General features: G+C 42.4%; 1 protein-coding gene across 1 annotated transcript in view; it reads right to left on the reverse strand.

Annotated features, from left to right (window-relative positions):
* Kif21a (kinesin family member 21A) overlaps positions 1 to 12,638 on the reverse strand; it is a 115,692-nt gene that overhangs the window by 54,849 nt on the left and 48,205 nt on the right. The window contains exons 2-7 of the mRNA XM_032885321.1: positions 7,792 to 8,014; positions 7,503 to 7,685; positions 5,430 to 5,579; positions 4,537 to 4,671; positions 3,711 to 3,878; positions 1,772 to 1,887 (exon numbers count right to left, since the gene is read on the reverse strand). Of these exons, the coding sequence (XP_032741212.1) occupies positions 1,772 to 1,887; positions 3,711 to 3,878; positions 4,537 to 4,671; positions 5,430 to 5,579; positions 7,503 to 7,685; positions 7,792 to 8,014 (975 nt within the window). The remainder of the gene's footprint in view (positions 1 to 1,771; positions 1,888 to 3,710; positions 3,879 to 4,536; positions 4,672 to 5,429; positions 5,580 to 7,502; positions 7,686 to 7,791; positions 8,015 to 12,638) is intronic.

The raw sequence follows: 12,638 nt of genomic DNA on the forward strand, positions 1-12,638 counted from the left end.
GTATGCTTGCAGAGCAAGCAAGCTTTCAAGGGGGTGAACATATTCAAACTAGATAAATGTGCAAGGGGCAGAACACGCAGCTGGCCTGCTTTGTTTCATAGTTAAAGTTATAGAACTGTAACTTTAAAGAAATAGAGGACTGAGTGCGGTTGTACACACCTTTACTCCCAGCTCTTTGGAGGCCGGGCAAGTAGATCCCTGTGAGCTCAAGGCCAGCCTGGTCTAACATAGGAATTTCCAGGAAAGCCAGGGCTATACAGATAGACTCTGTCTCAAAAAAAAAAAAAAAAAAAAAAAAAAAGGAAAACAAAAGAAAGAAAAGAAGAGGCTGGAGAGATGGCTCAGTGGTTAAGAGCACTGGCTGCTCTTCCAGAGGTCCTGAGTTCAAATCCCAGCAACCACATGGTGGCTCACAACCATCTGTAATGAGATCTGATGCCCTCTTCTGGCCTGCAGGCATACATGCAGGCAGAATGCTGCATACATAGGAAATAAATCTTTTTTTAAAAAAAGAAAGGAAGGAAGGAAGGAAGAAAGGAAGGAAGGAAGGGACGGAGGGAAGGAGGGATGAAGGGAGAGAGGGAGGGAGGGTAGAAGTAAGAAAATGTTCATTGGACTCAAAAACAATATTTTACTTCGTTATAAAACCTAGAATAATCCCAAAAATCAGACAGAAAATACAAAAACCAGGTTTAAAAATACGCAACAACGAAAGCCATATTGCATGCAAACATGCAATACATTCAAAGAGAGATTAGACCATGCCAGCATTACATAAAAGGAAGAAATATTTTAAAACGCTGCTGAATTAAACGCAGCTCTTTTTCTGAGGCAAACTGACTTTAAACCTAAATTCAAATTTATTCAAAAGTCTTTTTTTTTAAAAAAATAGCTGTCTGAAAAGAGACTTAATTCCCAGATTGTCCGTTGTGTGCCCTCCACTCAATACACATGACTTTCAGACCACTAAAAGCATAATAAGGGGAGTTTATTGAGCATGTTCAACGTGTTGAATTGGGCTATGGATGGATTCAAATGCCAAGAACAAAGTTTCCATTTATACATCCGATGGAGCAGAAAGAGCGGGCTGTGCAGCAGAAGGAAATGTTTAACTATGGAGTCCTACAGTGCCAAGGCTTAGAAGGGAAGACCACAGAAGCCAACAGTTACTCAGCAAACGCCCCGTGTTCCGTTCAGCCGACCTTTTCTGAAAACTTTCTCCACGCACAAAACAAGCTCCGATTTTAGACTTTGTGGGAACCGCCAATGACATTTAAACGACTAACTAAGGAGGCTTCACTTATTGTGAACGAAATTCTCGTGGCCTCTCCTGTGTGCCAATCTGAAGCGACACCATTGGAGAACAAACGTGTTACTGACTTCCTTCAGAAACTACGTGGTTTTGAATAAATCGTCTAACTTCCCCCGAGTTTAACTCGCTATCACTAAAATATAAATACCAGCACTACCCCCCAAAGAATATTATTAGTACTACTTGAAATTATTACATGTAAAATGATTTACACATTTTAGGTATCTAGGATAACTGCCACTTCTTCATCCTATTAATTTGCTTTAAAATAAAAGCAGTTCCCCACCCCCACCCCCAACCCCACCCCCACCCCCACCCTGAGCTAAGGACCAAACCCAGGGCGCAAGTGCTCTACCACTGAGCTAAATCCCCAACCCCATAAAAGCGGTTCTTCCGAATCATCTTACAGATACAATTTAAAAATGATACGTAATCAAAACCTAGAACAAGGAAGAATACCTACCTATTCCCCCAAGGGAATCCTGCAAGAGTCTTGTCAGCTTAGAGTCTCTGTAAGGGACGGGTGGCTCTCTTGCTCTTGTCCCCAAGGCACTGATGACATTTCCAAGAGCCAACTAACAGAGAAAAGGGGAGAGAGGAAAATCGATGGACAGCCCGTAGGAGACAAAATGGAGACAGGATAAAAATTAAGAACCCGTGTTTGGATTTAATTCCTATTCGTATTTTCATATACATATAAGCTTAGAAACGTATGTGCTGCTCATAACACTTAAGATCTGAGAGACCTTTCCTGAAAAACAGAAATGTTTAAAGACTGACAAAGTCTGACCACGCCTGGAGCTCAGGTTACGGCTTCACGAAACTAACTAATTCGTATTTTAAGTTTTTCTCACTTTAAATCAGACTTTTTAGTAAGTTCCAAGCTGCTTAAAAGTGTCTTGTTATAATACAGATGTTTTATATGACGAAAGCCTACCATAGCCACATGGGATATATGTGTCATTTCCCTGAGCAAGGGCTCACTACACGAGTAAAACTGACCTTAGAAATATAATGAAATTCTATGTGTTCAATGTATTCAATATCCAACTGCATAAAAGGTAAATCGTTAAGATTTCTATAGCTACTCTTTCTGCCTCTGCTACTGTTTTCCCTGCCATGGATGGGCGGGTTCTCTACGAGGAACACATTCTCCACACAAGTCAGATCAACTTTCAGTAGTGAGACAACCAGAAACCCGGACTGTCATGGCCAAGTCATCATCCAGCAAAGTGGCATGAGTCATGCTGTATCTTGGCCTCTTTTTTCCAGAATCTACGGAATTAAGTGCCGGCCACACCAAAGTTCCACAGCCTCTACAGGAAGTTGAGCAATGGATTCTGTCCCTTGCTGGACACACGTCCTAATACATCTGAGACAATATTCAAAGTGGAGGACTCAGGCCTGACTACTAGGGAGACTGTCGGTGTGGGCTGTGAGCGGTCAGGGTCTCTCTAAGAGCTTCACTGGGCAATTCCTAACAGAAATGTAATCATGCCAGGAGAAGTGGGCACTAATGAAAAACGAACGAGCAAACAAACAAAAAACCCTCATGTTTGGAAGTCCCGCTACTGGACAGAGAGAGACGTGACCAGATGCCGCCGTCACAGGGATTTAGCAGTGCTGTTACTTACACGGGAACAAATGTCTAATTTTATAACGAGGAGATCAAAAGAGTCATGCAAAAAGCTTGGTCTAAAACATTTTCCTGCACATAATGAAACCTTGTGCTAACTCCAACCACAATGCGTTTTCCTATCAAAATACCACTAGGTGGCATAGTATTAAAATTAATTCTTAATATAAGTTATTTTTTTTAAAAAATGGATAAATCTCTGGACTTTGGACAAAATAAATCAAACTCTGGGATACCAAAAAATAATAATAGAAATAAAAAGAAATTGTTAAAAAGCTTTTGAAAAGCCGACACAGTCAATAGAACAAGTGTCACTAGATGTCAGGGGAGGAGACCTTATGTCTTGTCCAGTGAAATGCTTAACGTTAAGGGTTTGTTTTGAATGTATGTTTTCAAATGTGGGAAGAAGTTTAAAAACATTGCTTTTGCACATACTTTAAAGGTTGGGCGAGCCAAACTAACACAGTTATGAAAGCCCGTGATGTGGGGCTGGGGTAATAGACCACGTGGTCAGAGGGTCAGTGTATTACTGTTACTCCATCCTTCAAGCCAGTCAAGAAGGGTTTCCTTGAGACATATTATGAATTACAGCAGAGAAAAGAAAGCTGGGCCTGATAACGTATGCCTATTAACTCCAGGACGGCAAAGTCTGAGGCAGGAGAATCGTTGTGAGGCAAGCCTGCACTACATACTTGCACACCAAGCCAACCAAGTTAAACAGAGAGGGACAGCAGGGAGGGCGCGAGTCTCTTGTGGTCTTACAAGCCCGCAGTTGATGGAAATGCCCTCTTTTGCCCTCTCGCCTGTAGCTCCGGTTCTCTTCAACCTTTCCGATCCTGCCAGGTCAACGAAGTGAAACTTCGCGGTCAGCGTTTCAAACTCATTCATCTGCGGGGATTCGGACATCATCTTATTATCGGTTACGTTCTCCTGTGACGGCGGGACATAATCAAAAATGCCTCCTTAGTGCGACATCAAACACACCGTCAGCTTGTCCCCACCCACTCCCTTTCACAGCTGGAGAAGCAGTCGCGTAGCCAGGAGAACATAAATGGCAACGTCAGAGAAAAGGTTTGGAAAGCAAAATCCAGCTGCACAGAAAGGAGGGCTCTGCTGATAAAGGGAAATATACCAACAGCCCTCACCACACAGAGCTAAAGGACAGCACCTACCCTTGGCCAGAACAAACAGATATTCGGTATTTCTGTTTGTTCCCCCAAAGTCTTACACAATTGGTCAGTTTCAGATAGATAGATAGATAGATAGATAGATAGATAGATAGATAGATAGATAGATAGATACATAGATACATAGATACATAGATACATAGATACATACATAGATACATACATAGATACATACATAGATACATACATAGATAGATACATAGATAGATACATAGATAGATACATAGATACATAGATAGATACATAGATAGATACATAGATAGATACATAGATAGATAGGAAGGAAACTAAGAGAAAGAAAAATAAATAAAAATAAAATTGGACCAAACGCCTCTCCAAAGATGCGGAGGATTCAAGGATCTAAAGGCTAAAAGGCTAAGAAACAAGGAAACAGAACTCACAGCGTCTGTTTGGGGACACACCCTGGTTTGACACACGTGAATGGTAAAAATGGCATGGGAGCGCGAGCTCTGCACATTCATCTGGGTACTCGCCGTGGTGCGCGAGAGAGCGCCCAGCTTCAGACACTGCATCATCTGCAACGGGGAAGAAAGGCTTCACTGGACGACACTCACACAGGCCCCGGCCAACCTTGTCTGAGCTGACGGCTAAAACCCTCTGTGCTGAATGACATAATGGAAGACCTCTCATCCTGTCGTTTTTTTGTTACAGGCGCATTTGAGCCGAACTTCCCCGCATAATGGCGCATTCTTCTTTGACTGGGAGAAAACACTAAGTTCCATTGTCCGTCCTATGCTGACATCTGCGGCTTCTATTCCAAACTGTTACAGTAGAACGCTTAGGGTAGGGACAACCCCACAATAATCTGGATTAGTTAGGCTACCCTGTTTAAGCTTTCTCTTCTCATTTTTTTTTTTAAGATTTTTTTTTCTCAAATGTTTCCCTATAAAAGCCAAGATGCGATCCTGTTAGCATCCGCATCACATTAAATTTATGTTGGCGTTAATTCATGTCAGCATGTAGACATCCGCCATGGTGCGTGTGTAGGATCAGAAAGCAACATTTGGAAGTTTGGGGATTGGTTTTCCTTCCATCGTGTGAATTCTAAAAAAATGGAAGACTGGGCGTCAGGTACCTTACACAACCATCTTGCTAGGATTCCCACACTTTTATAATGATGTTCTTCAGGGACGGGGGGACACATAGAAGGCAGACGAGATTTTTAAATCCGTGCCCTGAAGGAAAGCCATCCTATGCATTTTATCTTGAGGGTACTATCGGTAAGGACAGTTTCGAAAGCCACCTATACTTTATATTTTAACGGCGCAGTCACCTCCGGTTCTGTATTCACAGTGCGTGTTGTGACTCCCACAGTATAAATCCCGCCAGTCGAATCTTCGTGAATTCTTATATTTGACTTTTTATTTTTTGCATCAATATCCCGGGTGGTGTCAAACAAGTCAAGGACCTCTTCATTATAGAGCTGAGGGGAAGACACATTAAACGGTTAACGCTATCGAAGGGGTTGTGCTTGGCATAGCATCTTCAATATGCTCAACAGCCCTCAGAATGACAGCTCTCCCTTCATACAGCTATGAGTTGCCGTATCATCATAAATCCATGAATACTGAAGTGAATGTCAGATTAGCTATAAGAATAAAGAGGAAGTGACTTCATCATGACAAATAACCCAGGCACAAAAACTAAGATGACCTACGACTGCTTCACAAGACAGAAGCAAAGACAAATTAGCAAACTTGGACCAGTATATCTTAGATGTAGGCAGAGCCAAAGGTTAGGGCAGAGGAACTTTCTACTTGTGGGAGGAGGTTAGGGGTGGGGTATTAGGTGTGGGGTCTCACTAGAGGTAGACCTGGCTGCCTGAGACTCTCTGTAGATCAGGCTGTCCTTGGAGGGTGGGGTGTGTCACTGAGTAGCCCTGGGCTGGCCTAGGACTCCCTCAGAAGACCAGGCTGTCTTTGAACTCACTGAGGCCCCCACTTCAGATGCTGGGATTAAAGAAATGACCCACCACACCCAACTGAAAGGTCAGAGATGCTAAGAATTTTAAAAGTTTTACGATTTCACCTGTATTTCTTTTTCCTTATACTTATCCCGTTCAGCGTGTTTCCACTTACTAATTCCTTTCTCACTCATTAATGTAAAAAAAGATCGGTTTTATTGGGACATTTCACACACACACACACACACACACACACACACACACACACACACACACACACACACAATGTAGTTCAGGTAAATATTCACCTGCTTTTTCCTTCCCTAGTTCCTTCCTCTCTTCCTCTACCCTTTTTATTTCTTTTTTTTTTTTGGTTTTTGTTGTTTTTTATTTGTTGGGCTTTTTTGTTTGTTTGTTTGTTTTTTGTTTAACAAATACAAAAGAACCTCTGATATCCATCTTTGCGAGTCTGGCTTACTCCACATAACTAGATGATTTCCAGTTCCCCCCATCTTCTTGCAAGTTACCTAATTTCACTCTGAAGGCTGGCTAGGGCTCCACTCTGTGTGTAGGCACACGCGTGTGTGTGACTTTCATATCTTCTTTATGCATTTATCTGTCAGTGGGCGCCCAGGCTGATCCCATCACTTGGTAACTGTGAATATGCTAGTTGCGATTCCAGTTGGCAAATGGGATGGTAACTAATCCCCGGTTGTTTACTTCCGTTTTGCCTTTTACTATATGCGTGTATCTATTTATGTGTATGTGTGGGGCACGCATGCCATGGTACACGTGTAGAGAGTTTGGTTCTCTCCTTCCACCGGATGGGTCTCAGGGTTGGAACTCGGGTCCTCAGGCTTGACAGCAAGCATCCTCACCCACCAAAACATCCATTTTCCCTATCTTTCATTTCTAAAAGATTTTCCTTGGCATCGGTAAAGTCAACCCAATTCCGAATTACAATGCAGCAAGCAGTCCATCTAACTACAGCACTACTCAAGGGCCCACATTTTCTTCCACTGGCAGAGCTCCCTACCAGACTAGCTATCGTAAACTCATCCTGACCTAATAATCTTTGCACTCTGCACAGACACCATCAGCCTCTGAGGCCACGTCTCGGCTTGTCCCCTCCCTTTTGATAAGACTTTCTTAATTCCTAGTGCTTTATAACCCTACCCAAATTACCCACAATAGTTTATCACTTGTTAAGGAACGGTTCAGAAATAAGCAATGTTAATTGTACTTTAATCTATAGATACTGTCAAGCATTTACAGTGTACATGTCAACATTATTTTGCACCCAAGAGTAAGGTATATTAGTACCTATTAACTAATGCTAATTTACTAAAACAACATTGACTGAGTATTGTATGCAAAGGACTATCCCATTACGAGGATCTGCTGTTACGGGTGGAATCGAAAGGAAATTGATGAGTCCACTACCTCTAGGAACTGAGCGTTCACTTTGAATTCAGGAGGGGGAACCCCATTTTTAATGGCTGAGGTTTTTTTCTCTTCAATACTCTTGAAAAGGTGTTTAACAGCTCGAGAGATGATGCCTTGCTCTTCCTCCATGATGTTGACGTCAAATCCGGTTCCCATCGTGTATGTCTTCCCTGCTCCGGTCTGAACAAAAGAACAAGAGAATGGCAGACAGTTCATATTACCAAGGCCGCAAGACATGACAATGGAAACTGAATTGTAATTCCCATGAAAACAATAAGGCATTTACTTGTCCATACGCAAACACCGTAGCATTGTATCCTTCGAAACAGCCTTCGATGAGTTTTTCAATGCATTGAGTGTAGATCTGCTCCTGCTGGGAGTCGATGTCAAACACATAATCAAAAGTAAAGGCCTTATCTTTCCCTAGGAAGACCTGAGGCTCCCCTGGTGTGACTGACGTGCAGATATGGCAGCCTTCAATCTTTTCTTTGGCAAGCTGTGGTCTTATTCTGTGAAGAAGAGTCCAAAAAGAGATGATAGATTATTATACTCAGAAAAGAAGGAAGAGTCATCAGAAAAGAAATAATCAGAAAAGAATTTAAGGGCTCTAATTTCTTGGCCAAAAAATTTAAATAAATCAGCCTACCCTGAATTAACTTCGGCAACTAAAATGACTTGCCTAACAAACCCAATGGGTTACTTAGTAATCCCCAAAATAATTTTAAGAGGAACAAGAGTATGAAGTTCCTCTTAAAATTAAATCTTTATCGGGTACATACGTTTCATCAGCTGTAAGGAATGGACAGTCAAATAAACTCTGCCACTTAGTCGCTGTTGTCCTCTGACTCTCTAACATTTACCATAAAAATGAAATATTTTTTAGTATAGAATGTAGAGTTTATTAAAGTATACCATCTAAAAATGAAACATTACAGATAACATTTAAACCCTGGTACCCTGAGACATCTGACTCACATTCTCCAACTTCTCACCAGCAGTTTCTGAACACATTTGACGGTGACTTACGATACCGTAACATGTTTAAGTAGATTTCCACAATACACGCATATACCGGTAATCGTTTGCTAATGATACACACGCATATGACAACTTTACTGTGTGGACAGGGACTAAGACGCATCAGGAGCAAGAGTGTTCCAAGCCAAATTAACAACAGAGACAAAGAGAAGTTCCAATATTTTCTCTCTAAAGCAAAGGCCAGGGAAATCATATGGGCTGTCCTCCTTCACACGGAAGATCATGGCATGTACCCATCCCACCCGTCCAGAGGCCAGGACTTCCCTGTTCTGAATCCTGTTGGTATGTTCAAAGCTTCTCCTCGAAGAAGGAAAGTGAGTATGATGATACGTTCGTAAGGAGCAAACTAGACTGTAGGTACATTCTATTTACTCTACAGACACGACATCCAGGGCTGAAGCACCAGTGCTCGGTGGTGTCTTAACAGATCCCTGCTGGCCATGGAGAAACACGAGCCGTTTAACACAGAAAAACACGACAACCACACGACAAACACATAATAAAGGCAGAAAAAGTATCACGATTTTAAAGGCATTAAGTGCCACATCCCTGTTCCATGAGATCAAAGGTCAAACTCAAAACAAGTGAGGTAGAATAAGTCCATCTGTATTTATTAAGAGTAACTCAAGCACAAGTCCAGATGTGATGCAAAGACAGGAGGGTAGAAAAGATAATACTGAGGTAGGCACAAATTCCACTTACTTATGCAATGCTATTTCTTTCCTGTGGTATTGTTCTTCTTTGCTAGCATTTCCAATAACGTTTGCTTTAAAGAAAGAGAACAGCCACCAAGGAGTCTGTTAGGCACGAGGGAAAGAGCCATGGTGTGCCCATCGAGAAGCTCAGGCTACAGTTCTCTCACTGTAGCTCACCAATGTCCTCACCGTGCAGGGGAACCATAATTCCCATAATTCTAGATCTAGCACTGTTTTACTGTAGGACACTACACTATGGGAAGACAAAGATGGATGGAGAGATAGCTCTCCAGTGAGAACACTCCTGCTCTTGCAGAGGACTGGAGTTTGGTCCCAGGGCCCACAACAGGTAGCTCTTAACTGTACATAACTATGGCTACAGGGATCTAACATCCTCTCTGACTGACTTCTGTGCACATATGTACACACACGGGGGGGGGCGTTGAAAAAGAAAAGGCAAGGGGTTAATATGCAACAATGGAAAAGCTCCTTACAAGAAGCTATGATTAGAGACCATAAAACAGCCAGTGAACTTAAATTTGAAATGATTTATGCATACATTTATATAGACGTATATGGATCATAAAACTAAATGAAGGACCATGGGGTGGAAGAAGAGATCTTAAGGACGATAAAAAAAAAAAAAGCAGTAGGTGAGAGTAATGGGGTGAAAAGAAACTGCTTAGGAAGGGCACGGACGGACGTGGGAGAGGGTAGTTGGGGAGAGGAATGAACGAGAATAAAATGTCTAACAACACACGGCAAAGAATCCACGGCAAAGCCTATCGCTGTAGGCCACACTTAAAAAGACAATTTAAAAAGTAATACATTTGTAAAACAGCCCATGGTAACAGCACTTCGACCCTCTTGTTCTGTGTGTTCTCGTTAAGCAGTGTTCAGTCCACCACGGTTTTTCTCACCCTTCACATCCCCCTAATGAAGGCCCTCGCTATCTCTTACTCCTCTCAAAGTCTCCACCCAATCCTGTCCCCAGACGTCTGTTCTGCACAACGCACATCGGTACTTGTAAGAAGCAGGTCGTGGGGTCACCAAACTCCACCTGTGTCATTCTCTGCTTCGTCTCCCTACTCCTTGCATTCAAAGAGGATTTCCATTGTTGAGGAAAGTGGTGAGGGTTTCTCACCCGTTCACAAACAAGCTGCACTCTTTTTGCTCTTGTGCCTTCAAATACATGTCCCCTTTCCCAGACGCCCCCCCCCACTTCTATTCAAGACTCCCTTACCAAATTGGACACCTCAGTTCCAATCTCTATCCAGACAGCAGCGAATCTGGATGCTCCTCTGGCCTCTTTGCCCTCCAGCACAAAATCTTATATGCGCTCGGTATGCTCTCTCTCCCCAGGAGGCCACCTCATTAACTCCAGGCCCCTGCTCTCTACCAGCTTTAGGACGGCCAGGCCACTCCGAGAACATAATAAATCCGTTGTAGTAGAACACAATCTAATCATAAGAGTGAGCACTGTGCTCGTCTCTGAAACCAGTTACTCGATCTTGAGTAAATTATTATGCCCATAAGCTGACTGACTGGACTGTTCACTTTCCATTTGTGGTGTTTCAACACAACTGAGAAAAATTTGGGGCCATTTGAATTGCAGATCTGTCAGCCCATTTTAGAATCCCATTGTCATTCTGTCTTTACACTGACCTCCTAACCTATGCTCACCTGATGACTACTCTTGCTAATCGAAGGGAGGATCTGCTTAAAATACAGATGGTGCCCGGGTCCATTCATTCGCATGGGCGGAGGGGAAAACATGGTTTTAGCTGTCAACAAGACAAGCTGAGCCCTTTTTCTACCAGACACGGGCAAGGGCAACGTCTGAGATGGCCTCCCACGACGCAGAAAAGTGGGGACTTTCCTCAAAGGTTCCCTGCCCCATTCAGAGCCGGCCCCACATGTGGCCCATACATATACAGCCACCCAATTAGACAAGATGGATGAAGCAAAGAAGTGCAGGCCGACAGGAGCCGGATGTAGATCTCTCCTGAGAGACACAGCCAGAATACAGCAAATACAGAGGCGAAGGCCAGCAGCAAACCACTGAACTGAGAACAGGACCCCCGTTGAAAGAATCAGAGAAAGAACTGGAAGAGCTTGAAGGAGCTCGAGACCCCATATGAACAACAATGCCAAGCAACCAGAGCTTCCAGGGACTAAGCCACTACCCAAAGACTATACATGGACTGACCCTGGGCTCCAACCTCATAGGTAGCAATGAATATCCTAGTAAGATCACCAGTGGAAGGAAGCCCTTGGTCCTGCTAAGACTGAACCCCAGTGAACTTGATTGTTGGGGGGAGGGCGTTAAATGGGGGGAGGATGGGGAGGGGAACACCCATATAGAAGGGAGGGGAAGGAGTTGGGGGATGTTGGCCCGGAAACCGGGAAAGGGAATAACATTCGAAATGTAAATAAGAAATACTCAGTTAATAAAAAAATAAAAAAAAAATTTTTTTTAAATTAAAAAAAAAAGGTTCCCTGCGAAATTTTCTCTCAATCCTCCTTCAAAAATTAGCCTTTTAAGCTGGCCAAATCCCTAATCACATCTGAGTGAAAATTTTCTCGCTTTAAGTTCAAGCCCAGCTCACTGCTTCTAATGAAAAGAGCTCCACGTTTATGTAGCTACAACTGCAATACTGAAAGAATCTGAGATCAGACAAGAAAAGAAACAATGTCTCCCCTTACCAAAAACTAAGAAGCAAAAGAGAAAGAATCTTGAGATTTGCCACTGCATATTTTCAAACTCCATTTCTTAGTAGTTTTATGCACAGTATCACATCATGAAACGTACATATCTAACCCTGACAATGAACTGTACATTTTGCAATATAAGCATTTTGGCTAAAACTTTTCAAAAATCCTTGCAGGTTTTTAAAATGTATAATCATACAAGTCGATACAGTTCAAGTGGCTTCCTAAAGGGAGACCTGCGTAAAACAAATGGCCTAACTCTTTAGAATGAAATATTCTAATACTGTCCATCAAGATTATATTGGTAAACTATATATAACATATAAATAATTATAGATTACTTATCTATAATTATATCTATACATCTAAACTATTACAAATACATAATTACACATATAATTATGCTACCTCTGTAATTATGAAGTCCTAAACACTATAATTTGTTGTAACTGGGTTGAAGGTGTGAAAGAGAACCACAACACAAGCTTTGTGAATTTCAAGGTGAAGAAACGCGAAAGATGCAGCCCTCACCTCACGTCTGAACCTTTCCCTCAGCGTGCAGCAGCAGTTCCTGCGCTTACAGGAAACCCAGTGTTCTGACAGAATGTAGGTCGTCTTATGTCAGCATTGCTGGAAAACTTTTTCTAGGTCAAATGTAGTGGCACATGCCTTTAATTCCAGCATGTAG

The sequence above is a fragment of the Rattus rattus genome, chromosome 1, assembly GCF_011064425.1.
Source record: "Rattus rattus isolate New Zealand chromosome 1, Rrattus_CSIRO_v1, whole genome shotgun sequence".
NCBI lineage: Eukaryota > Metazoa > Chordata > Mammalia > Rodentia > Muridae > Rattus > Rattus rattus.